Source organism: Oryza brachyantha, chromosome 1, assembly GCF_000231095.2.
Source record: "Oryza brachyantha chromosome 1, ObraRS2, whole genome shotgun sequence".
Taxonomy (NCBI): Eukaryota; Viridiplantae; Streptophyta; class Magnoliopsida; order Poales; family Poaceae; genus Oryza; species Oryza brachyantha.
In genome coordinates this window covers 12019590-12043336 of record NC_023163.2, presented here as the reverse complement: position 1 = coordinate 12043336, position 23747 = coordinate 12019590, and the positions used below count along the sequence as shown (strand labels likewise).

The 23747-nt window shown below is 45.3% G+C and overlaps 1 protein-coding gene across 1 annotated transcript; it reads left to right on the top strand.

The window, feature by feature from the left end:
• Window positions 1-20877: 20877 nt before the first annotated feature.
• On the top strand, window positions 20878-23279 carry LOC102714698 (S-type anion channel SLAH2-like). The gene is made up of 3 exons (XM_040519875.1): window positions 20878-21030; window positions 21134-21706; window positions 21809-23279. The coding sequence occupies exons 1-3, from the start codon at window positions 20878-20880 to the stop codon at window positions 22967-22969; spliced, it is 1887 nt and encodes a 628-aa protein (XP_040375809.1). The 3' UTR covers window positions 22970-23279.
• Window positions 23280-23747: the final 468 nt, after the last annotated feature.

Sequence of the window (23747 nt, the reverse complement as noted above, 5' to 3'; positions counted from 1 at the left end):
TATGGGCGCGACTCTCAAAACCATGCAGCCACAGCCCACCATAAGCAATATTTTAATTGTATTTAATCCACCTCGGGAGATTAATAATGATCATAGCCATTAAAGGCCTATCAATTCTAGCAGATAATTAAATGATAATTGGCGAACTAGTTGAACTAAGTCAGGCTAAGCATTACCTAAGCCTATTTCTAGTCAAATTAACCCTGGGATGATAATAATAAAGAGTAGGAATCAACGGATATAAAGGTAATAGCCCAATAGATAAAGTAAAATGAATACATTTAAATACAATGCATGTTTGAATGTAAAAGCGAGTGATTTTATAAATATTGGGGTCAATATGATCAAAGAGGGGTGGCACATGCCTTGCTCTGACCCACGAGGAACTTCGGCGATGACTTCGAGAACGAACGACACTTCAACGGGCGAAAAACCTACAAGAAACAAAGCAAATAAAGCAAAACAGGCTATAAAACTACTGAAACAGAGAAATAAACTATTTTTAATGGATTCTTGACATTTTTCTTGATTTAGTGAAACTTGAATGGACTAAAACGGAGACTAGATGAATTAGTTATGAATTTTAGAAGATTATCTGTGTTTTTAAACTAAACGGAAAACCTTAATGCATTTATTGTGCAATTAACTGGAGGCATGACGTTAGCGAGGAGAGAGGTGCTAACAGAGCAGGGCCCACAATCCAGTGAGGGAGAGGGAGTATGACGGGTAGGGCCCACTGGTCCAAAAGGGGTGGTGACCGGCGGGTGGGTCCCACCGGTCATTGAGAGAAAGCAGAGGAGGGAGGGGATCACCCGAGCGAATAGAGGGGAGCGGGCGGCCATGGCGACGCCGGGAGAGAAGGAGAGGATGGGCTGAGGAACAGGCGCGGCATCAGCCGAGGAGAGGAAAGGGAGAGCGGGGTGACGATGCGGCCAGGGAAAGGGCGGCGCGAGGAGGAGACGGCGGTGGCACGGCCAGACGACGACGGTGGTGCATGGCGAGAGAGCGGTGAGGAGAGATGGGAAGGGAGACCGAGGCGCTGGTCTAGCGGGATGACGACGCGGCAAGCGGCAGCAACGACGTGTGTGGCGCAACGTCGGTGAACACGCGGCGACAGCCGGCGGCGAGTGGTGACGACGCGGCACCGGTGCACGTGGCGAGGACGCACGAGAGTGCTGGGCCGGCGACAACGACCGAGGAGGCCCGCTGCGGTGACGGCGAAGCGAGAAGGAGTGGTGGTGGCGCGAAGGGAGGGCGGCAGCGCTCCGGGGATGGCGGGACCGCGTCGGCGACGGCGAGCCGAGGGAGACGACGCCAGGACGGCGCATCAACGGTGAACGGCGGCGCACACGCACGGCGCCGGCACATGCCGACGGCAGCGTCCGAAGCGGAAGAAAAAGGAGGGAGAGGGGAAGGGGGATGTTAACCGGCGACGCGAAGGGCGACAGCGAGTCGGCGTCGAGCGGGAATGGGCGATGACGCCACTCCGCGACGGTGACGGGCGATGAGGCATGAGCTCGGCCTGCGGCGGCGAGGCAATGGCCGCAGCAGTGGCTCGGGAACGTGTGGAAAACGACGGCGGTGGCTCGAAGAGAAGGGGACATAAAGGGGGAGGCGAGCGCGGCGGGGACGCGCTTAGGGTGGGGGCAGTTAGCGGCAGCACGGCCATTGCGGGTGCGGCGCCGGGAAGAGCGGGCGACAGTTGACCGTGGCGGCGTGTTGCGCACGTGCGGTTACACGGCGAGGCGGCATCCCCGCGCGACGGCCAGGATGGCGAAGTGCGGGCGAAGGGGTTGGAGCGACGAGGGGCCGACGGCGTGGCAGAGGGCGGCCAGTGGTGTGGACGCGACGCAACTCAGCGCGGCGGCGAGCGGCGCGAGCACGAGACAGGCAAGCTTGCGGGGGAAACGCACGACGCGGCTCGGCAGACACGTCAGCGATGCGACACGGCTTGACGGTGAGGTGCTGGCAGCTGACAGTGGCACAGCTCTGGCACGCGATGACTCGAGGACAGCGAGCTCCCGCGAGGAGGCTGTGGCGCGGGAACGGCGACGCCACGGTGGTGCAACGGATAGTGGCGACGCGACGGCGGCTACGACGACGATGCGCGGCGACAATGGCTGGCCGAGAGAGAGCGAGGCGGCGAGCACCAGCGGGCTATGGGCGGAACAGAGGAGAGCGGCGGCGCGCGGTGCGAGCGCGACGCGATGGTGAGACACGACATGGCAAGCGGCGACGGCAAAGCGTGGGCGTGAGGGCGCTGCGAGCGCGGTGCGGTGCACGGGTGCGGCGGCGGCGAGGGCTTGGCGGCGGGGTGTGCGGCGCGGCGGCAAGGCTAAGTAGATGCGGCGAGCGGACGCGAGCGGGTGCGGCCAGAGGCGGAAGACGGGCCTGATAGGTGGGGTCCACCTGTCGGTGTCCCGAGAGAGGAGGGAGGTGGAGAGGACTCGGGCGCGAGAGGTGGTAGTGGGCCGTGGCCTGGTTCGGCACGTGAGAGGGAGGGAAGAGAAAGGAGGGAGGCGGGAGGAGGCAAGCCGAGGTGAAGTAGTTGGGCCGGACGAGCTGGGCCGGGAGAGAGGGAAAAGGAGGAGGAGTGGGCCAAGGGAGGCGATGGTGCCTTCGAGCGCGGGTTGGGCCACGATTCGGGAAATTACGAATAGAACGCGTCTTCGCACAATAGAACCTAAACATGCACGAATCAGAGATTCGTACGATGAATCGGATCCGAAACACAAAACCGTGCACTGTTATCAGAACAACGACAAGATTGAGCAACCCGTTAAATCTTGATTTAACAACTCGCTAAACTAAAACTAAACGACTTTAACGTGAAATAAATCTACGTGCATGAAATTGAATTTCATACTGTAGATCAATCTTACGCTAGCTAATTAGATTAGAAAATCTAAGCAATTAAACAGTAGATCAAGGATAGATTGATTCGCATGAGTAAAATATACGTGAACATGAGATTTGGTGGAGTGATTAGCGACAAATTGTGGCTTTCCCTTGCTGTTCGGCTAGGAAATCTAAACAATTGAACGGTAGATGAATTTAGATTGATTCGTAAGAATAAAATATATACGAACCTGAAGATCGGCGATAGATTAGATCGGCTTCGGCTGTTGTGAACAGGGAGCAGCATGGCTGCTATAGCTTGTTGTGCATCTGCTGGACAGGAGGCGGCTCGAGGTGCACGGGAGAGGGAGATAGGGAAAAGTGGTGAGGCTGTAGGGGGTATTTATAGGGGAGAGCTTGAGATAAATCTAGTTATCCATCTCCTATAAAAAGGGAATAGATAAAGTTTCAAATGGATAAGAATTAGAGTCCTAATTAATTGGAATTGAGTTTTTTTTGTGGAGATAGAGATGGGGCTGCTCACGGCCAAGCAGTTGGGGCAAACGTGCGGCACTGCAAGGGAGACCAGGGGGAGATCACACATTCCAGGGAAGAGGGGACAGGTGGAGGAGATCGTACAGGGAGACCAGGGGATGAGATCCTCATGCTAATGCAGAGAGCTACAGTGACATGAATTTGGTATATCTCGTGATTGTTGGATCAAAACGGATGGATGAGATTTAGTGCCACAGTATTTTGCCTGGCAGTGATTAAAAGTACTGTTGCTACAGTATTTTGGTACTGTTTATAGCATTGGATCACTGTTACACTCACATAAACAGTGTCCCTCTGCAGTAATGCAGAGAAACCGGACCCGGGGGAGATCGCACGTTCCAGGGAGGAGGGGAGAGGTGAAGGAGATCGTACAGGGGAAAAGAGGAGAGGAGGGGTTCGGCCAGGGAAAAAAAGGAAAAGAGAAAAAAGAAAAGGGAAAAAGGGAGAAAGAAAAAAGGGAGAAAGAAAAAGGAAAAGGAAGGAGGGAAAAAAGAAATTGCCTCCAATTTTGCTAATTTTTATTAAGTTTGTTTAAGCAAATTTTATCGATTGAAGTTCAAATTTAAATCTACTTAATAATTTAAAATGGTTTTGGGACATTTTAGAATATTCCAAAAAGCTTCCAATTAATTGAATTAATTTTCCACTGGGTTTTCTCTTGAACTTTAATTAACAATTTATTTTTAATACTATTTAATTAATTTTTGGCTAGGGTAAAACTCAGGGCGTGACACCCGGTCTACCATCCGCCGAGCTCCACCACCCGCCGCGCTCCGACACCTGCCACCCGATCGCAGTCGCGTCACCAGATCCACACCACCACCAGATCCGCACCACCGCGATCGCCCGCCAGCCGACTACCGCGCTCCGCCCGCTATTGCATCCGGCCGACCGCCACGCTCCGCCCGCCGGCCGACTGCCGTCGTGTCCGCCCGCCGTTGCCTTCGCCCACCTGCCGACTGCCCACCGAGGAGAGGGAGGGAGACTGGGAGAGGGAGGGCGACCGGGGATTGTGAGGGAGACCGGGAGAGGGAGGGAGGGAGATGGGCAGCGACGGACTGGTGGAGAAACCGAGGGAAGAGAATTTATAGTAGTGGTTGGACCCATTTGAAGTGGTTTGCAATGTGGAAGAAGTGGTTTATAGGGTAGTTTCATCTACGTGGTACATGGGGTACACCCCGCACTGTGAATGGTCTTAGCCCCTCAGTTGTGCCCTCGGTTTGGTTTTGGTATCTCAATAACAAAATGGTTCTGTGAGGCGGCATATACCTGGACTCCATATAGGTTGACAATGATGATATCAACATAGTAGTAATAATAAATAAAGTTAAAATAAATTAAAAAGAAAGAAAATAGTACAACTTACAAATCAATCTCGTCTAAATTAAAAACAAAGAAAATAATATATACATAATATATTTTAAATTTTATATGATCAAAGCTCACAATTTCTTATGATTAGGGGTCATAATTCGGATTGACATATCCCAAATATCTGAAATTTTGAACCCATCGCTAGGAAAATATTCTGCCCGAAATTTTCAATGTTTTTGAATATGCATATTTTATTCAAATTTGACCAATATTTGTTCAAATTTCAATTTATTTCAGACTGAAATATACCAAAACTTATGTCCTATCAGTACCCTCAGATAGACATGCGGAAACTGATAAATTGAACACTGATTATGATAACGTGTGACCCTACATTATCGAAAACCACCTAAGTTTGAACATTAGGACACAATATAGACGAAAAGTAAACAATTTTGCAGTTAAGATACCAAAACCGAATAGAAGGCATAATTGAGCGATCAAATGGGGACCTTTCTCTTACTAGAATTATACTAGTTGCCAAGTAAATTCACCTAGATCCACAGTCCCAGTGCAAATCCAATATATGGTCAAGTAGCCTTTGGAATGTATATATGGGCCAAGGCCTACACGAGAAATGAATTATATAAAACTCCTAAAAGCCCATCTTATAGAAGCATACACATGAAAGCCTTCTAGGAGAATGAGACAACAACCGCTCTCATAATCACTTGAGCATATGTGTGGAAGAGAATAGAGGCCTGCTCGCTTGGTTGGTCCTCACCAAGCATGGACGAGAAGTGTGTGCATTTGACATGTATGTGAATGGTGCATTAAAATTGGCTTATGATGCATGCATAGTCCCACTGGATTATCCAATGTGTTGGAGTATCAAAAAGTCTCTAAACTAAGCATGACTTATCCACTTCGCCTCCATACAAAATACAGGAAAGCATTCTAGTGTTTGCCACTTCATTTGTGTCACAATATCATATGTTGTCTACTCTATCTTGTCTGCCAGTGTGCACCAATGATGGGAGAGAAGGTCTTCACAACCGTTACCCTCACCATGGTGCTTGTCGTGGATCTTAGCTAGGCCTATTCAACTCCAGCCTGACCCGAAAAAATCCGAACCCTACTTGACCTGACCATGTATTGGGCTAGGCTCATGCCTAGATGTTGACGCCCGTAAACCCAAAAAAGCCTAAGGTTTCTGAAAAAAAACCTGAAAAGCCAAGCCCGGCCCAAGAAAGCCTCAGGGTCATGCTAGGCCGGGCTCTGTTTAATAGAGACGTTGGGTTTGGGCCTAGGTTTTTAGCATGGCTTTTTCCAGGCCTGGCCGCCTGGGGTTATGAACAGGCCTAATCATGGCTCATCTTGCTCTATATTCTGGTGACGTCATCAACAGGGTATGTGTTGCGCCTGATCCTCTTGAACTACAGAAGTGTCCAAAAGTATCTATCATATTTACTGGTTTACTCCTGGTTTACTCCCTCCAATATTTATGTATGTGTAGCACTGTCCTATACATGTATAATCACATCCATAGTTAGTTTTTGTCTTCAATGTCATAATTCATTTAAATTAGATGGACGTGTGTATATATTTTCAACGACAGCTAATTAACTTGTTGCAGTGGAAGCGAAGGATTATATGGCAGAAGTACTTAATTTATCTGGATCGGATGATAATCCTAATGTCACATTTCAAAGGGAAATGTGGTACGAGCAAATATAGTTGATGAATAGCTTCAACCACCATCTAAAATATTACAGTACGTAAAATGTACTACCTCCATCACTAAATGTTTGACGCCGTTGAATTTTTTATATATGTTTGACCATTCGCCTTATTTAAAAAAAATTATCAATTATGTAAAACTATATATATGCATAAAAATATATTTAACAATACACGAAATGATATAAAAATAATTAATAATTAAGTAAATTTTTTGGATAAGATGAACGGTCAAACATGTATAAAAAAGTCAACGGCGTCAGACATTTAAGGATGGAGGGAGTAGCTTATAGTAACTCGTTCGTTTTCTCTGTCAGATTATTTTGGGGCTGGGGTTAATAAATTAGCACCAAACTTTGTGGTCCTTGAATTATGCCAATCTGTCCGAATGCAGTAGACAGCAGCAGCGTTGCAAGGCCGCTGATCGGAGTCTATTAATCTTTCACCGCCACAACCTGTCTCCTCTTCTTAATTTCTCGTAATTGATTACAGAAATAAAATGAAAGGTGGGCTGCATGCCTGCATCCAGGAAGCAAGATTGCAAAGGCTTCCCATTACCAAAATTCTCCAGTGGGTCAATTAATTGTCCCGCAAGAACGTGGTCCAATCTCATAGTATTGATCACGCACCACATAGTGTGTCCGATCGATCTGGCTATTAACAGGAAGTAAACCATCTCTAGGAATTTTCTGCTGAAAATGACAAAATGTAGTCTCTGCCTAAAAGTTGAGAAAAGAAGCTCTGATGAAATTACCATGATATAACATTCTACACTTCCTGAATGTATTAGTCTGTGTGCTCTAAGTCATTGGTAAAAAGAAAAATTTCATGCATACAGCATAAAGCCACATAATGGTAACAGGGCATTTTCTATGCCATTAGTCTGTATGCTGTATGCTCTAAATTGAACATGATGCATCTACCATCGAAATTTTCAAAGTCTGACCATCGAATGTTTGCAACTATTTAGATGATTCTATCAAACTTCCATTAACAGTACTAACAGTGATACTCGATACCATGATTTGCTTTATGTATTCAGTGAAAAATTCTAATTTCCTGGTAAGCAATCACTAATTTGTAGGCCTCTAATTTCTATTTTTAGCTGTAGTAATACGTAATAACTCCCTCGTAAACACAGCTTACAACTTTCGCCATACTGTGCTCTCTAAAGAGCAACTTTTCTCAAAATCTCAAAACAAAAGGTGCTGAGTTGGAATCCCATTCTAAGGATTCTCGTGGTTCCGGGAATCCAGCTACAGGAAAACCAGGAACGGGGAGCTCTCCCCTTTTCCTGCCCGACTCTTTGATCGGATCCACAACTGATTAATTTTTAGGGTTACCTGCAGTTGGTGCAGAGGATTATGGCTGCCTTTAGGTGAGGCTTTTACAACTCAGATTTAAATTCTGTTTCCACATAGACCCAAATATTTATTTATACCGATGTAAAACAGAAGTTGTGAAGAGCTGCTTGTTTTTCTTAGGCTTTTCTAGTTGACGGAAGGAACACGCTTACTTTTTTTTCTGCAATAAACATGTGCATTATGACCATCATACTTAATATGGTACCCTGATTCAGTATGTAGTGCTGAGATATTATATGAGAAATTACTTATGCACCTGCTTATGTTTACCTCTGGTTTTCTGGAAGAGCAACACACCACAAGCTTCCTTTGGGATAATGCAGATTGCATGCATCAAGTTGTCTACATTTTAAATAAGTTCATTGCTGTGTGATTCCAGATATTCTGGATACAGATGTAAGAAAATTTTTGCTATGTGAAAACTGATTTTTTACACCTAATGTACATGTTTCAAATAATCTGGATACAGATGTGTGAAAAGAAGATTTTGTGCAGAATACTGGAGATTATAGAATATTCCAGTTGATATATTGCAATGTGAATATGATTTTGATCCAAGTTGATATATATGCAATCAGTGTGATTTATATATATCTTGCAATGTTAAAATTATCTTCTTCCAAATTGACATCTCGCACACAAAATTTCCAGTTATGTATATACATGAACTATTGATTCAGTTGAAATGAAAGAACAAAAGGTACTAGACATGTCAAGCCACATAGGGTCTTCTCACTCCGAGGACATCGCCACCTCCTACCTCAATGATGCTGGTGCCGAGCTTGATGATGATGCAACCGCTACCTCCGACATCAACGACACTACCACCGACATCGATGACACTGCCTCCAACATTGATGATGCCGGCACCGACCTTGATGACACCGATCTTGATGTTGATGACTTTGATCCTATGGAAATACTCCGTATACAACATCGATGATCTTTTAGCTGAATCAATGCTTTTAGTTGAATATAGTGAGAAAATTATTGACAGATTGAAGGAGAAGAAAGCATCTGGGTTGTCTCCTTGCTGGCATCAGAGTGGTACAAGAAGATATATACCAAGAAACCTTGAAGCTGGCAATGATGATCTTATAGCCAACTACTTCTCAGAGTCTCCAATCTACATAGATGAGATGTTCTATAGGCGGTTTCGCATGACGAAGCCTCTCTTCCTATGAATTGTGAGTGCCCTTAGTGAATGGTCTCCTTATTTTACTAATAGAGTTGATGCCACTGGCAGAGTTAGACATCCACAGCTTCAAAAGTGTACGAAATCCATTGGTATGCTAGCATATGGGACCCCGCGGACCAACTTGATGAGGTATCAAAAATTAGTCCTAGTACATCATTGGAGTGTTTAGGAAAATTTGCTAAAGGTGTCATACAAATATTTGGTGAGGAGTACTTGCATGCCCCTAGAATTGACAAGGTGGAAAGAATGCTACAGGTTGGTAAGTCCTGTGGTTTTCCTGGTATGTTAGGAAGTATAGATTGTATGCATTGGCCATGGAAAAATTGTCCGGTCACATGGTATAACTCATGACAAGGGAGTTCCTACCATGATCCTTGAAGCGGTTGCATCCAAAGTCCTTCGCCTATGGCATATTTTTTTTTGGTACCGTAGGCTCCAACAATGATAACAATATGCTAAACAAGTCACCATTGATTATTGAAGTATTGACAGGAGAAGCTCCCCGTGCACAGTTTACTGTTAATAGAAAACAATATAATACGGGATACTACATAGCCGATGGAATTTATCCAGAGTAGGCAACATTCGTCAACATGATACATGCTCCTCAATCAGATAAAGATAAACTATACCACTATCCCAAATCGACACCGGTGAACACATGCAGCCCCGGACCACTTCCACTGGCTCCTCTTCCTTCGTTGCCCCTCCCTCCGGCCCAACCTTCGCCGGCACCCCAAACTCCGGCCATGCACCTGTGTTGCCCTCAATTATATCTACCTCCCGACTTACTTATATGTGAACAAAGAACACATAAACCCTACTTATAAACTGAACTTAACTCTGTAAAACAATATAACGTAACAGGGTAATGCCTCCACATACCTTTTCAGATGTATGGAAGATACTTATGCCCTTCTAATACCATCTTATTTATAGTAATTTCACCTATTACACTTTTTCTGTCCGTATCTTGCCCCTCACAGATCAACGACTTATGTTGCCTCACCTTCCTCTACCTTCTTGTACCTCGCAAACCTCATAAAATCCCTCTATTGTATCCGGCTCACTCTTTTATTGATGGAAAAATTGCATATCTACCATCGCATAAGAATGAGGCTTCGCTAGAATACCATCGATAAAATGGCTTTAGCTAAAATACCACTTACAAACTGTGAATGTTCGCTACAATGTCATTTTTGTGGTTTCTTTCATCTCAAAATTATTTTTCCTCAATTACACAATTTCTTGAACGTTTGTACCCCTAGGTCAAGCGGCGACGCTGGTGATGCCCACCACTTCTTTGCCGGCAAGCATGCCTCTCCTTATTCCCCCACCGTTCCTATCCCGGGAGATGCGGCACTGTTCCCCACCGAGATACACCGAGAGTGTGCACCGAGGACGTAGCAGCTGGATTGGATGGCGAGGAGGAGGCGGTCTTCACGGCATGGCCGATAGAGACGGCCAAGGCAGTGTGGGGCAGTGAGTAGAGGCAACGGTGAGGAGGAGACGATCTTCGCGGCGTGGTCTTGAGAGGCAGTCGGGGTGGTGTGGTCGGTGGCACAGTGGCGAAGGGCAGAGGCGGTGGCACGGTCAATGGCAGCGGCCTCGACGGTGCAGAGATAACGTCGTGGTCGACGGTCTATGCCCACGGCTGTTGGGAGGTAGGCTGTGGTGGTGGGCGGTGGACATGGGTGTTGTTGGACAAGAGAGATATAGAGATAGAAAAAACACAGGGGCCGTTACGGCAAAGAAAATCTTAGACAGGAGAAAAATCTTTTCATTAGCCCAAAATGATGAAAATGGAAAAGTATCACATTGCACTTGTTGAGGATGGTATTTGGCGAAGCCAATTTATTGGTATTCTAGCGAAGTCATTTTTATGTGATGTTAGATATACAATTTTCTCGCGATTGATAATACCACCTGTCACAGATGACTCATGTGTGATGGGTTGATCTCTCCACGCGTGATGGATGAAAAATATCTATCTGTCCCAAATGATCACGTGTGAAGGGTTGTCGTTAGGACCGCTCACAAATATGATTCACCTATGATGGGATTTATTAACCACCGTCCAGTTATACTATATTGTAAAGAAAAGTTGCATGTATTAGCTAGTCTCATGACCATGCTCACTTATTAATACATAGATCAACACAGACATATTTCTCAACCCCTTGACATACCTCTTAAGCCCCAATTTAAAATTCAAATTTTCAATTGGATTCTAGAATTTATCAAACACTTAAAGAAAAAATATCAAACATTAAAATACATCCCAAATAATTCACATGTAGCTTGGATAATTTTCTTCAAATATCAATACTCTAAAATGCTTCCCCTGATTTTTCATAAAGTTTTTAAGAGCATAATGTAGTTTTTATAAAAGAAAAACAAAAAAATCCTTTCTCCCTTCAAGCCCTTTTTGGCCCAAGTTTCCTTCCCTTACTCCGGTCCACAATCTTCTCCCCCTTCTCTATTGGGGGCCATCTCCTCCTCCTCTTTCGGCCCATTCACTCTGTCCCTTTCTATTTCTTTCTCTTAGACCTCCTTTACGTTGACCTTGTCTCGCCTCTTGTTTCTTCACAACCTCCATCACCTAGCTCACAGAGGCCTCCTCCTGACGCTCCCTTGACCAAGTTTGCTCACTTCGCCCAAAATGTGTGGCCTAGCTACAGCCACTCCCCAATATCTCATGGTGTCGTCTCCCTTGCACAGCCATGGTTACCATCTCGTTGTGCTAGGCTATCTTCTTCTTCTGTGGCCCAACTGGCCTGCGAAAATGCATCCGTGCCTACAGATGTTAATGACCAGGTCGACTCAATAGATCATCATTTAACCTCAAGCCAATGCTTGCCATGGAAACTCTAGTGCCAGCTGCCCTACATTCCGTCACCCACCAATCGGTTTCCTTCAAATTTATTAGGGGATTAATTCCCCACTTTCTTCTCTTCATTTCATAACATAAGTCTTATCGAATGTGTGGTCCAAATCTATAGGTGCGGTAGGATTTCTCCTCAAGCATGGAGGCTAGTGGAGATGTGATGTACGTGTAGAGATGGGGAAGAAGGAGAATGCGTTGAAGAGATCCCATGAACAAAGGATTTATGGGGGTTCAGGCCACGCGAAGACGTAATAACCTACTCATGCTGTTTTTATGTGATTTTTTTTAGAACTCAGGTAATTGGGAGCTTCCTTCTTCTCTCTTTTATCATTCAAACATGTTTTCTATTTAGCTCTCGAGAGTCCTCGACCTGTTTGGCCTCTCTTTTGTAGGCATGGTCCTCATTTTATAACATTAAGGGGATACCACAGTGTCACGAATGGAATGACAATATTAGCCTAATTAATGTCCTATGTGCCTCTGCTATGCTCCTGTAGACGTGCAAAGCTGGGAGGACATCATGCTTATGACATTATCCTCAGTGGCGTAGCCAAAAAATTTTCGTTGGGTAGTCCTATCCGTCCAAATTTTAACATTGTATGTTGACGTGATATAAAAAATTGAACACCACACTCACATATAGAGGTAAAAAGTTAGTTAAATATGATATATTATAGAATTAGTATCTTAGGACATCAATAATCCACTAATTTAACAAAATCAAAATGTTCAAATACTATGATATCCCCTCTTCTCTTCATGTTTTAACCAAATAAAACTAGCAAATATAAATCCTATAGTAACAACTAACAAATAAACAATGAGACGTTGTAACTTGTAAGTTTATAACAAGTAAATAATATACATTTATGCATTGGTAGAACCATAATTTTCATTCTAGCGACGGATTGAAATTTAATTAGTGAACTTAGAAAGTAGTACAGAGTAGTGAGTACTAGTTAGTGCTAACTACTAAGAGCTTGCTTAGATTTTAGACACTAACTAGTAATCTAACCTAGTATACATACAGAGACTCAGAGAGAAAAGTACCAGAGAGACAACACTCAACCACTCACGGTCACATGCACACCACTCGCAGCAAACGGCGCGCGCCAGGCGGTGTTGGGCGTGCAGGCTGTGGGCGGCTATCCGCAGCCGTAGGTAGAGGCGGGGCGGCGGAGACGGCAGGCATCGACGGGGCAAGCGCAGGCATCGGCCGGCAGGGACCTAGCTCGTAGACGCGAGCACCGGGCGCTGGGCGGCTGTCCACATACCGCAGTTGCAGGCGACGGGGCAGGCAGAGTCGTGGGTGGCGGCCGCTCGGCTGTGGGCGGCATGGCCAAATGGGCGAGGTAGGGAGCGGAGTGGGGGAGAGTTGGAGGCGCCGCAACTACAGCCGCCGCTTGCCTGGCTCCTCGCCTCCTCGCATGTGCTCGCCGCCGAATCCTAGTTGGCTAGCTCTCTTTTCGTTGGGCTGGGCTGTGGGGGTCCTCGTTCCTGGGCCGATTTCATGGGTAGTCATAGGCCCACCTGGACTACCACTAGCTACGCTCCTGATTATCCTTGCTTGTCCGCCTTTCGATACTAAATAAATCTTTAAGCCTACCATCTCTGTCTCATCGCCCCCTGCACAAGGCAGATAGCACCCATGGAGTCAACAGGTAATAACAATGATAATGCAAGTTGAGTAAGGGTGTAGGTGCAGGCGTGCTCCGAACAGTTTTCATTCATCAAGCACACTGTCAAGGATTATCCCGACAATTAACAGTTTGCTGGAATAGTGCCCAACCTCCCGGTTACCATAGGCCGGCAGCAAGCAGCAGCGGCAGTGGCGTGGCAGCACAAGGGAAAGGGGTGGCGGCTAGATGAGAGGAGGCGTGAAAATACACCCACAGGGTTTCTTTTATAGCGATAGCTTAGACATAGATTCGGATTTAGGGACAAGGAGTCCTACCTGAATTAGAAACACTCCCCTTTACAAAAGGAAAGATTGGCGATATATAAAAGAAAAAAAAGAAAAGTTTGTACAGATTAAGGAATCGTACGTGACAAATGAAGGAGAGTGAGAGAAGTTACACACATGGCCAGGAGGGCCACGGCTACGGAAAGGGAGGTGCGGCGGCTGCGGTTTGGCCTGCGGCCTAATGTGCACGAAAGGCAGACTTCGGCCTAAGGGCATGTTCAACAGTAGAGTCCATTGTGGGCTCTATCTTCAGCCACGTCAGCAACAAGAGTATATTTTAAAATGATACGTACAAAAGTAAAGTCAGGTGTAGTCTCTTCATTAATGCAATAAAATATGTTTTATTAAGCTAGTTTCCTTTTTATACATTCTCATACAAGAAGTTTTCTTTAATAAATACTAAGAGTTAACTCTAAGCCATTGCCATGTATGACAACATCTTTTCTCTCTACTTTTCTTACTTTTCTCCATGTCATCAAATTTGCTTACGTGGCGATTGAGAGAGTTAGCTAATAGGCACCTTTTAACGTGCCCTAAGAAAAAGAGGGGAGCACCGAGGCCAAAGAAAAGAAAGGAAAAGGAGGAAAACTGTCGTTGGACATTAATTAAACTTTAAATGATGTTTATCTATTGAAACTTTAGCACATTTTCGCTGTAATTTCCACTGCATGTCATGTTAATCAATTGTGACACAAGCAATACAACAAAATTATTTATGGCCTTTGGGCCCAATTAATTAAATGATTCTATTTTCACTTAGTTAACTCTCGACTTAAGCAAAAATAATTTCTTTAATTTATTTTCAATTATGATTTAGGCTTAGAGAAAAACTTAGCGGTTACACGTAACTATTATTTATGGAATTATATCATTAACTATATTAATGTATTTGATATAACTAAATACATTGTCTATGCTATGGATTATCGTCATGCTGTCGATACAACGACCAGTTACACCAAACAACGCGGTCAATACAGGAAAATTCAGTACACAACAGTTGTCTAGCCTACTTATTCATCCTCTAAGCAAAGGGCAGGACGAGATGCTAGCTAGTTTGGGTACCCAAATCGGAAATGGAATTGCTCGAGACATTAGTTTTACTTCCGGTAAAATACTAAGTTATTTATCCACTTAATTATCTCTCATTTTAGCCAATTATAATTGTTATCCATTTATTTTTTTTCATTTATATTCTCTTCTCCACCAATTCCAACTTTACTACAATCATTTTTAGTGCTCGTCCTGACCAATCATAATCATTCTTCATTTAATTTATTCAGTAATAAATGCTTTCTTAATACCAATGTCCATTTCCCAAAATCTTTACTTTGTTCATCTTAAAATAATGTTATGTTTCTGATATAACTTTGATTTAATATAAGTATATTTTAGAACAAAGAGAATAGAATTTGTTGTTGTTCACTGACTCAAGGCCCACAAGATATATATAGAGAGATTGGAACCAAAACTTCATACTGTGGCTCTTCTCGCCACGGCTAGATCCATCCATTGATCGGCCGTATGGAGTTTTAATACTCTGTTCGTCTTCATTTACATGTCACTATTGACCCTTATTGTAAGAGCCCTAGGTTCATAACCAGGTATTTATAAATTCATTTGTTGTCCTTTAGATTGCATATTTACTATATTGCAATTTGATCATATGCAATAACAAAATTAACTCTAATCGGTAAAATTGAAACCACTTCTATTTGAGCAATAACCTGAACAGAAGTATACATATTTAATATTTTATTCAAATATTAGTTTACTTATCATCACTAAATATATATTTTGTTGAATTTTAGCTCTCTATTTAGGTCTCCTAAAAATTCAAACCAAGTTTCAGCCTAACCCAATTCATCTTTTCACCAGATTTAAAATACTTGGGATTTATGTGTGAAACTTTCAAAAATGGAAACTAGGTGACTCAATCTATCTCAAAACCAAAACACACATTTTTCACACTCTTATAGCTTAATCAAATTGAATTTACCAAGAGAGAGAAATAAAATAAATCCTGAAAACTGCAAGAGTGAATCTGTACTCAATTTTTCACCCACCTCTCTCACCCTCCTAAACAGCCATGACTTGGGCCCACTTGTCATTGACCTTGGGTGTCTCTTTAGCCCCCACAACACCCTCTTGGGCGTGCTCCCACCTCAGGATTTAAGGGGGAGGGGCAGAGAAAACCCCTTCATCTCCCTCCCATTCTGTTCTTGTTGCTGTTCTGTTCTTCCATGAGCTAAGCTCCCTCCTCATTTTCCTCCTCCCCAAATCTTCACAAAAATGCAAGGATCCAGCACTGCATGTCACACCACAAGATCCCCAAGGTTGTAATATTTCCATCCATCCAAATAGCCTGCACATGCATCGGTTGCTGAGGGAGATCGAGAAGAAAAGAGGAGCTTGCTGCTTGGTGCAGAGCAGCAGCAGCAACAGTTGTTTTCCTCCTCTTGGTGAGCTTTCTTCCCCATCCATAGCTACTCTCTTAGGTTCCCCATCATGCTGAGCATTCCTAGTCTCCTCCATAGGTCACCGGTTCAAGATTTGAAGGCTAGTAGCAGGCTACAAGCTGTTTTCTCTTCTTCGGTGACAACAGCTCGGTGTCTTTGCTTCCCTGTTTTGGTGAGTTTTCAGCTTCTTCAACTCAAGCTGAAAAGTGTCTTCTTAGCAGTAGAATCAAGTCCTTAATGTATGTTTTCTTGCATGTGATGCTCTTGGCATTCATGCACTAGATCGAGCCATCCACACGTGTTGTTTTGGCTGAAAAATGAGTGAACTTTGAAAATCCATAACTAATTCATATGAACTCCGATTTCAGTGAAACAAATTCTTATTGCTTCATAAAACAGATCTTTTCATTGTTGTAAAATAAAAATGACCAACTTTTTACTGTTTTTCTCTGTAGGAATATAAATAGCTATATGTCTCCCTTGTGTGGTCTAGCTCTTCATAGATCCGTAAGAAATTATCGGTAAAAGCTAAAATTGTGAAACCAATTTTGTTGAGCTTATATTTTGTTACTCTTTGCTGTTGTGAAAATAAGCTTGATAATACTCCCCTTAAATCATGTTTAGGAGTGTATTTAGCATTCCCATGATTTTAACTTCTAAGATCCATAAATAAATAATGACAATACATAAAGCTGTGGAATAATTTTTCTTAGCACCTGTGAATGATGTACTGCCCACTAAAAATAATTATACATGTAAAAACTTGGTTTGAGTTGCAAGTTACTTGTAATGCTCTAAAGTAGACTTAATTATTTTTGGAGCTGTCATTATCTGACCTGAAGGCTTGTCGTTTTCATATCTCCTAAACAATAAGTGATAATCTAGTGATTCTTTCACCTAAATTCAAGTTAACATGTGCTCTACTCACTGTATTTATTTCATGATTTATTGATCATTTCGCATGTGCATGTTTATTTGGCTCTTATTCGCATATTGCTTCTTTTCGGTAGATTTGGAGAATCCGGAGAGTACCGAGCCATATCCAGAGGAGGATAGTGACTACCCTCAGCAGGAAGGCAAGCACCTAAGCATATAGAACCTATGCTTTCTCTATAAATATCTTTGGTTGCAAAACTATACCTATATATGCATGTGTTTCCTAGATGTTAAAACGTCTATTTTGGGTGAATTGGTAGATCCTAATTATGCATTTATTCCCTGTTATATTGCTGACCTTATCCCTTGTCACCACCGTATAGGAGTGTTAGGCTTGTTTACTTCATTCATGCTTAGCCATGCTTAATGCTAATAGAAGTATAAGGATTGACAGTACTATCATTTGTGGTGTATAGACAACTTGTACTAGTGGGCATAAAACTTGAGCACTTACACTAAATTATGGTTGATGAAATATGTTGGACTTGGACGGGTGGTAGGGCGATGAAGGAAGGTTGGTTTCCCCTGATGCAAGTAGCCCCGTCTGGGTCGTTAAGGACCGAACATTTTGACATCTATTCAAGCACCCTTCGTACTTACCACATGCCTTATTTGGGACCGGCTTGTTCTTTACTAGCTCTACTGTGATTATTTATACCACGTTGGAGAGACGTGAGGGCAGGTAGCCCTTTGGAGGGCCTCGGGTGCCTATGTTGGCAGGGGGTGCCTCCCGCGTGGTGCGCCCGCCTTGGTCACACCACACAGGCACGTGACTAAGTCGTCGGGAACCCCGGCGTGGTATAGGTGGTTGGGGTGGGATTAGGAAAGACATGTAATGAGCTTGTATCACTCGCGTACCGCACTCGACGGGGTGTGTAGCTTTTGATCCTTGTTCATTTCATGTGGGTACAGTTGTACACCTCTGATCAGAGTATAATCTATTCGAATAGCCGCGTCCTCGGTTATGGACATTGCTTGATGTGTTAGTCAGTTATGTTAGCATCAAGTGTGGATTAATATGGATGAGTTTGTGTTTGATGGTGGTGTTGGCATGCTGTGCCATGATGGTGTGGACTTGGGTAGTCCCTTGTTGTTGGTGAGAGCGCCGTTTGGACTCTTTTGCTTATGCATTTCAGAATTGTATACTTGCTGTCAATAAGTTAAAATGATGTTATATTTACTATTACTTAACCACTTTTACTGTTATTTGCTCAATAAAATTGGCTTTATGCAACCTAGATGGCTTAGGTTAAGGTAAACCTTGCATACTCCTCTCTCCTTTTATATATAGTTTTGGGTAAGACTTGCGAGTACAATCTTGTACTTAATCCGGTGTCTGCAATTTCAGGTGAGGATTCCGGGTATGAGTTGTGCTTCTTGTGTGGTCACTGCTCTGCCGGGGGTGGCGAGGGCAGTGAGTGATCCCTTCTCTTGCAGCTTGGCTCTTGCCCGGTTGGTTTGCCCTTGTGGGGTTGTGGCACCGCCGGCTTTCGTTTTATGCTTATGAGCTTTATTTGAGTCTTCCGCTGCTACTCCTTCTATGTATGTTGGGACCTTGGACCCTATGTTGTATCTTGTACCTTGCCACTTATTATCCGTGATATGGTACTGTTATGACTATTAATTGCTTACGATGAAAATGTGAGGCTAGTCGCATTCCTGGGGACTAGCTAAGCATGAGTAACGGGTTTTGATCGCTTGAGATAATCGGAGATAGCGGTTTGGATCGAGTCACTGGGGTATGCTTTTCGTCGCTACCTTCGAGTGGTTGATGGGCATATGACGGAGTAGACTGGCAAACTATCTTACGGTTATGTCTTGCGCTCACTACTCGGCATTCCGATTATTATAACAGAAGGTTGTCAACCGTGATCATGGACACATTGAGGACGAGTGGCTATTTATGCGTGTGTGGATCTCACTCCTCCAATAGTATGTGATGGTCACGTTGGACATTGGATGTTATAATACTTGGGGTGTCCACACTTATCGTTTTAATTTTGATCATTAATAATATTTAATCGATTAGTTGATGATTCATGAAAATTGTAAGATAATATATTTGTACATCACTTATCACTAATATAATATAACTTTATATATACATAATATTTTTTTAAGAAAGACTTGTAGTCAAAATTTAACAAATAAGCAGTAACTTGCGACGGTTATCTAAAAATATTCTGAGAGCGACCGCTCCAATTGACAAGCATGAGCCATCCATGCTCGACTGGTTCATATCCACGCGACGGAGACAGGCCTCTCCGTTACGTCCTGCATGGGAGTTCCTCTTCGATTTGAAGTGTCCATCAGTCCATGTAATGCATACGCACAGCTGGTTCGCTCATGAACCGTACAGATGGACTGTGCTTGGTCACATCACGTCTGGAGCCCACCCTGTGAGAAGTTTGGTGGTTTAATTCGGACATGTTAAACCAAACAGTAGTGTTGTTTTTCCTGGAGTCCATGGTCCACTGCTTATGCTAATGCCAAGCTGGTAACCTTGTTCGTCCATAACTTGTGCCTGGTTGCAAGGAGGAAAATATCACTAATTTAGACTGGGGCTTGCTCGCGATCTTTTCGCGGGAGGTATTAGCTGGCGACTAATACATCAGGCGTTGAGGTTACCTAGTGTTAAACTCTGATAAATAAATAAGTAAACTCAATCGATGAACATCAAACAGAGCAATGAGAACTCGGATACCACTTCTGTAGGGCAGAACTCAAATCAATCCGTGACATCTGGTCCGTAGCGAGCGAAGTAGAATCAGTTGATTGCAGACGTGTTCTGCTGGTGCCACCAACCAGCATATTCGTCCATTTAAAAGGCCACACAGTTCAGCCCCGCACATGCACTCTCTCCAATCTCACTCCTCACGATCATACATAGTATTCCCTTTATTTTTTATTTATACGACGTCATTAATTTTCATGTTTATGTTTAATCATTCGTCGTATTTAAAAATTTTATTCATATATACATAATTACAAGTCAGACTTAAATTAAATCCCATAATAATAAATCAAATTATAACAAAATTATTAATATTTATATTTTTTTTAATAAGACGAACGACTTAATGTATAAAAAAATATGGAGGGAGCAGTGTTTGTTTTCCTTCCTGCTCTCTTCTCGGCTCCTGGTCCAACTCACACATTCATGTCACAAGTTATGGCTAAGGAAAACAAATTCGGGTGTTTCTGGTGAGGCCATGTCCTGCCGTATAGCAACAAATATAATGGCGTAGATATGTAATATTCTACATTCCCAAGTTTGTATACAAAAAATTGTGGCAGATAGCCGCAAGATCGCCGTTGCGCTTGCTGCCAGTCTTCGTCTCCCAGCTGTGCTGGTCCAGCTGGACGTGGACAGTTGGGCACTCGAAGCTAGCTAGATTTGCTGTTAACGCTTTTGGTTTGGCTGGTGCTCGAATTAGATGATCAACGCGTTGTTGTTCCTCTTAAATTTGCTCTCCTTCCGCGACCTTCGGGCGTAGTCGCGTTTACATCTGTAGACTGTGCCGCGCTTCTTCTTCTTCGTAGGTGCAGTGCAGTGCAGTGGCGTCGGAGCTCAGACGGATTGGTGAATTTGTTGCCAAGAACTGTGTACGTCCGCGTGACCAATGGAGTATCGCGGTGGCAGCCCCGACGTGCCGTCGCTCCTCGCCGACGTCGAGGCTGGAGACCTCGACGGGTTCGACGTCGTCACCCCGAGCCCGCATGCTGGACCCGGCCCAAGCCAAGACCTCCACCACCACATGACGTCCCGCGCTCCGGTGCGTTACGTCGCCGCCTCGCCGGCGACTCGGCGTCGCCTCCGTTGTGCTCTCTTCGAACTTCGATGGCTGACGTGAATGTGTTTCTTTGTGTCCAATGCAGGTTCCGCTGCTGGAGCGCGTGGCACGGCGCAGCGAGGTTGTCTTCCCGCCGCTGGACTCGCCGTTCCAGGCTCCGGGGTACCGTTCGGTGCAGCCTGTGTCCATCAGCCTGCCGGCGTCGCCGACGGGCTTCGGCGTGCCCCTCCCCGTCTCCGTGGGCTCCGGCGAGCCGGACGACCTCCGGAGGCAGGCCATGTCGAACGCGGCACGCGACGCGGAGGCCGCACAGCTTGGTCAAACAGAGCAGGGCAAGGGGAGCAGTAACGTCAGGTTCGTGCAGCCGGACAAGGTGGTATTCCGGTCGCAGCCGATCCCCGGCGGCAAGCCGACGGCCCGCCGCGCGACGTCGAACCGCGGCGGCCGGATGATGTCCCGGGACAGGCGCTACGACTCGTTCAAGACGTGGTCCGGGAAGCTTGAGCGGCAGCTCACCCATCTTGCCGGCGCCGGGCCGGAGGTCCCCGAGGAGGAGGACGGCGACCACGACAGCATCAGCGGCCACCACAGCAAGTCCATGCCTCAGGTTGATCGCTTCTTCGCCGCGCTCGAAGGCCCCGAACTGGACCAGCTCCGGGTAAGTTAATTAGTTAATTAATTCTTCTGGAATCATCACGCAAAATCTCTGCTTCGATTTTTCGATGGAACTCGATCCGGAGCTCATGGTGTGTTGCATCAGTCGTCGGAGGAACTGGTTCTGCCATCGGACAAGACGTGGCCGTTCCTGCTGCGGTTCCCGGTCTCGGCGTTCGGCATCTGCCTCGGCGTGAGCAGCCAGGCGATCCTGTGGAAGACGGTGGCTACGTCGGCGCCGACGAGATTTCTTCACGTCACCACCAAGGTGAACCTGGTGCTGTGGTGCGCCTCCGTCGCGCTCATGTGCATCATCGCGGCCATCTACGCCTGCAAGGTGGTCTTCTTCTTCGAGGCCGTCCGCCGGGAGTACTACCACCCGATCAGGGTCAACTTCTTCTTCGCGCCGTGGATCGCCTGCCTCTTCCTCGCCATCGGCGTGCCGCCGTCCGTCGCGACGGAGCTGCCGCCCTGGCTCTGGTACGCGCTCATGGCGCCCGTCCTCTGCATGGAGCTCAAGATCTACGGGCAGTGGATGTCCGGCGGGCAGAGGCGGCTGTCGAAGGTGGCGAACCCGTCGAACCACCTGTCGGTCGTCGGCAACTTCGTCGGCGCGCTGCTCGGCGCCTCGATGGGGCTCAAGGAGGGCCCGGTCTTCTTCTTCGCCGTCGGGCTGGCGCACTACACCGTGCTGTTCGTGACGCTGTACCAGCGGCTCCCGACGAACGAGACTCTGCCCAAGGAGCTGCACCCGGTGTTCTTCCTCTTCGTGGCGGCGCCGAGCGTGGCGTGCATGGCGTGGGCCAAGATCGCCGACGAGTTCGGCCTCGGCTCCAGGGTCGCCTACTTCATCGCCATGTTCCTCTACGCGTCGCTCGCCGTCCGGATCAACTTCTTCAGGGGGTTCAGGTTCTCGCTGGCCTGGTGGGCGTACACGTTCCCGATGACCGGCGCCGCCATCGCCTCCATCCGCTACTCCACCGAGGTGGACAACGCGTTCACCAAGGCGCTCTGCGTCGCGCTGTCCGTGGTGGCCGTGCTCACCGTCATGGCGCTCCTGGCCACCACGATCGTGCACGGCGTCGTGCTCCGGGACCTCTTCCCCAACGACATCTCCATCGCCATCACCGAACGCAACGTCAAACCCATCGTGGAGCTGCAGGAGAGGCTTGACGACAATGGAAGCTCCATTGATGAGCATAGCAACGATGTCGAGACCGGCACGGCAACAGCGACAGCCACAGCCAACAGTGCAAGCATCATCTGAAACTTGCATATGACTAGCATCGAGGATGACACGCGGCAACACATCAGTGTTCTTGCGCGAGACACGATGGCCGCCAGTGGGGTGGCCGAGCTTACGTGGCCTGCTCGCGAGGCACTAAGATTACCTCGTGGACTCGTGGTGTAAATTATGAGAAGATGAATGTTTTTGCTTCTTTTTTTTTTTAGTTTTACGGACTGTAAGAAGAGAAGAACCTGCAACTTTCTTGTACTAGTAAGTAGTAATCAGTGATCCTACGTTTATTTAAGCTGGGGGTAAATGTACTGTACAACTAAGACCGTGTTTGGTTGAGAAGGAAGATTGAGTATGCAGTTTTGTTTTTTCATTTGTAAAATGTTACGTTTTCCTACTCTATGCCTTTTCTGTGTTGGAAAAAGAAACATGTGGATAGGAAATAAAAATAGATGGGACTACATAGTGCATGTCCACTGATTAACCTTAACTAGCTACCACCTAAAATTCCAAACACCTAAGGTCCAATTAAAATTTCCTCATAACGTATTTGTTCAATCTATAATTCAATTTCTAATATTATGTTTGTTGCAATTAAATATGTATAACAAGATTTTACAAGATTATATTTTAATAAAAAGAATATATATATATATAATATATATATATATGTTACTTCTGTTATATGTACAAATTAAAATTTTGATTCACAAGAGTTGACATTCACAATATGATCAATAGTTTACTTTAATGCTTAGATCAATAATACGTGTTCATTAAATTTGATTTCTAAATAGACTCATATTTT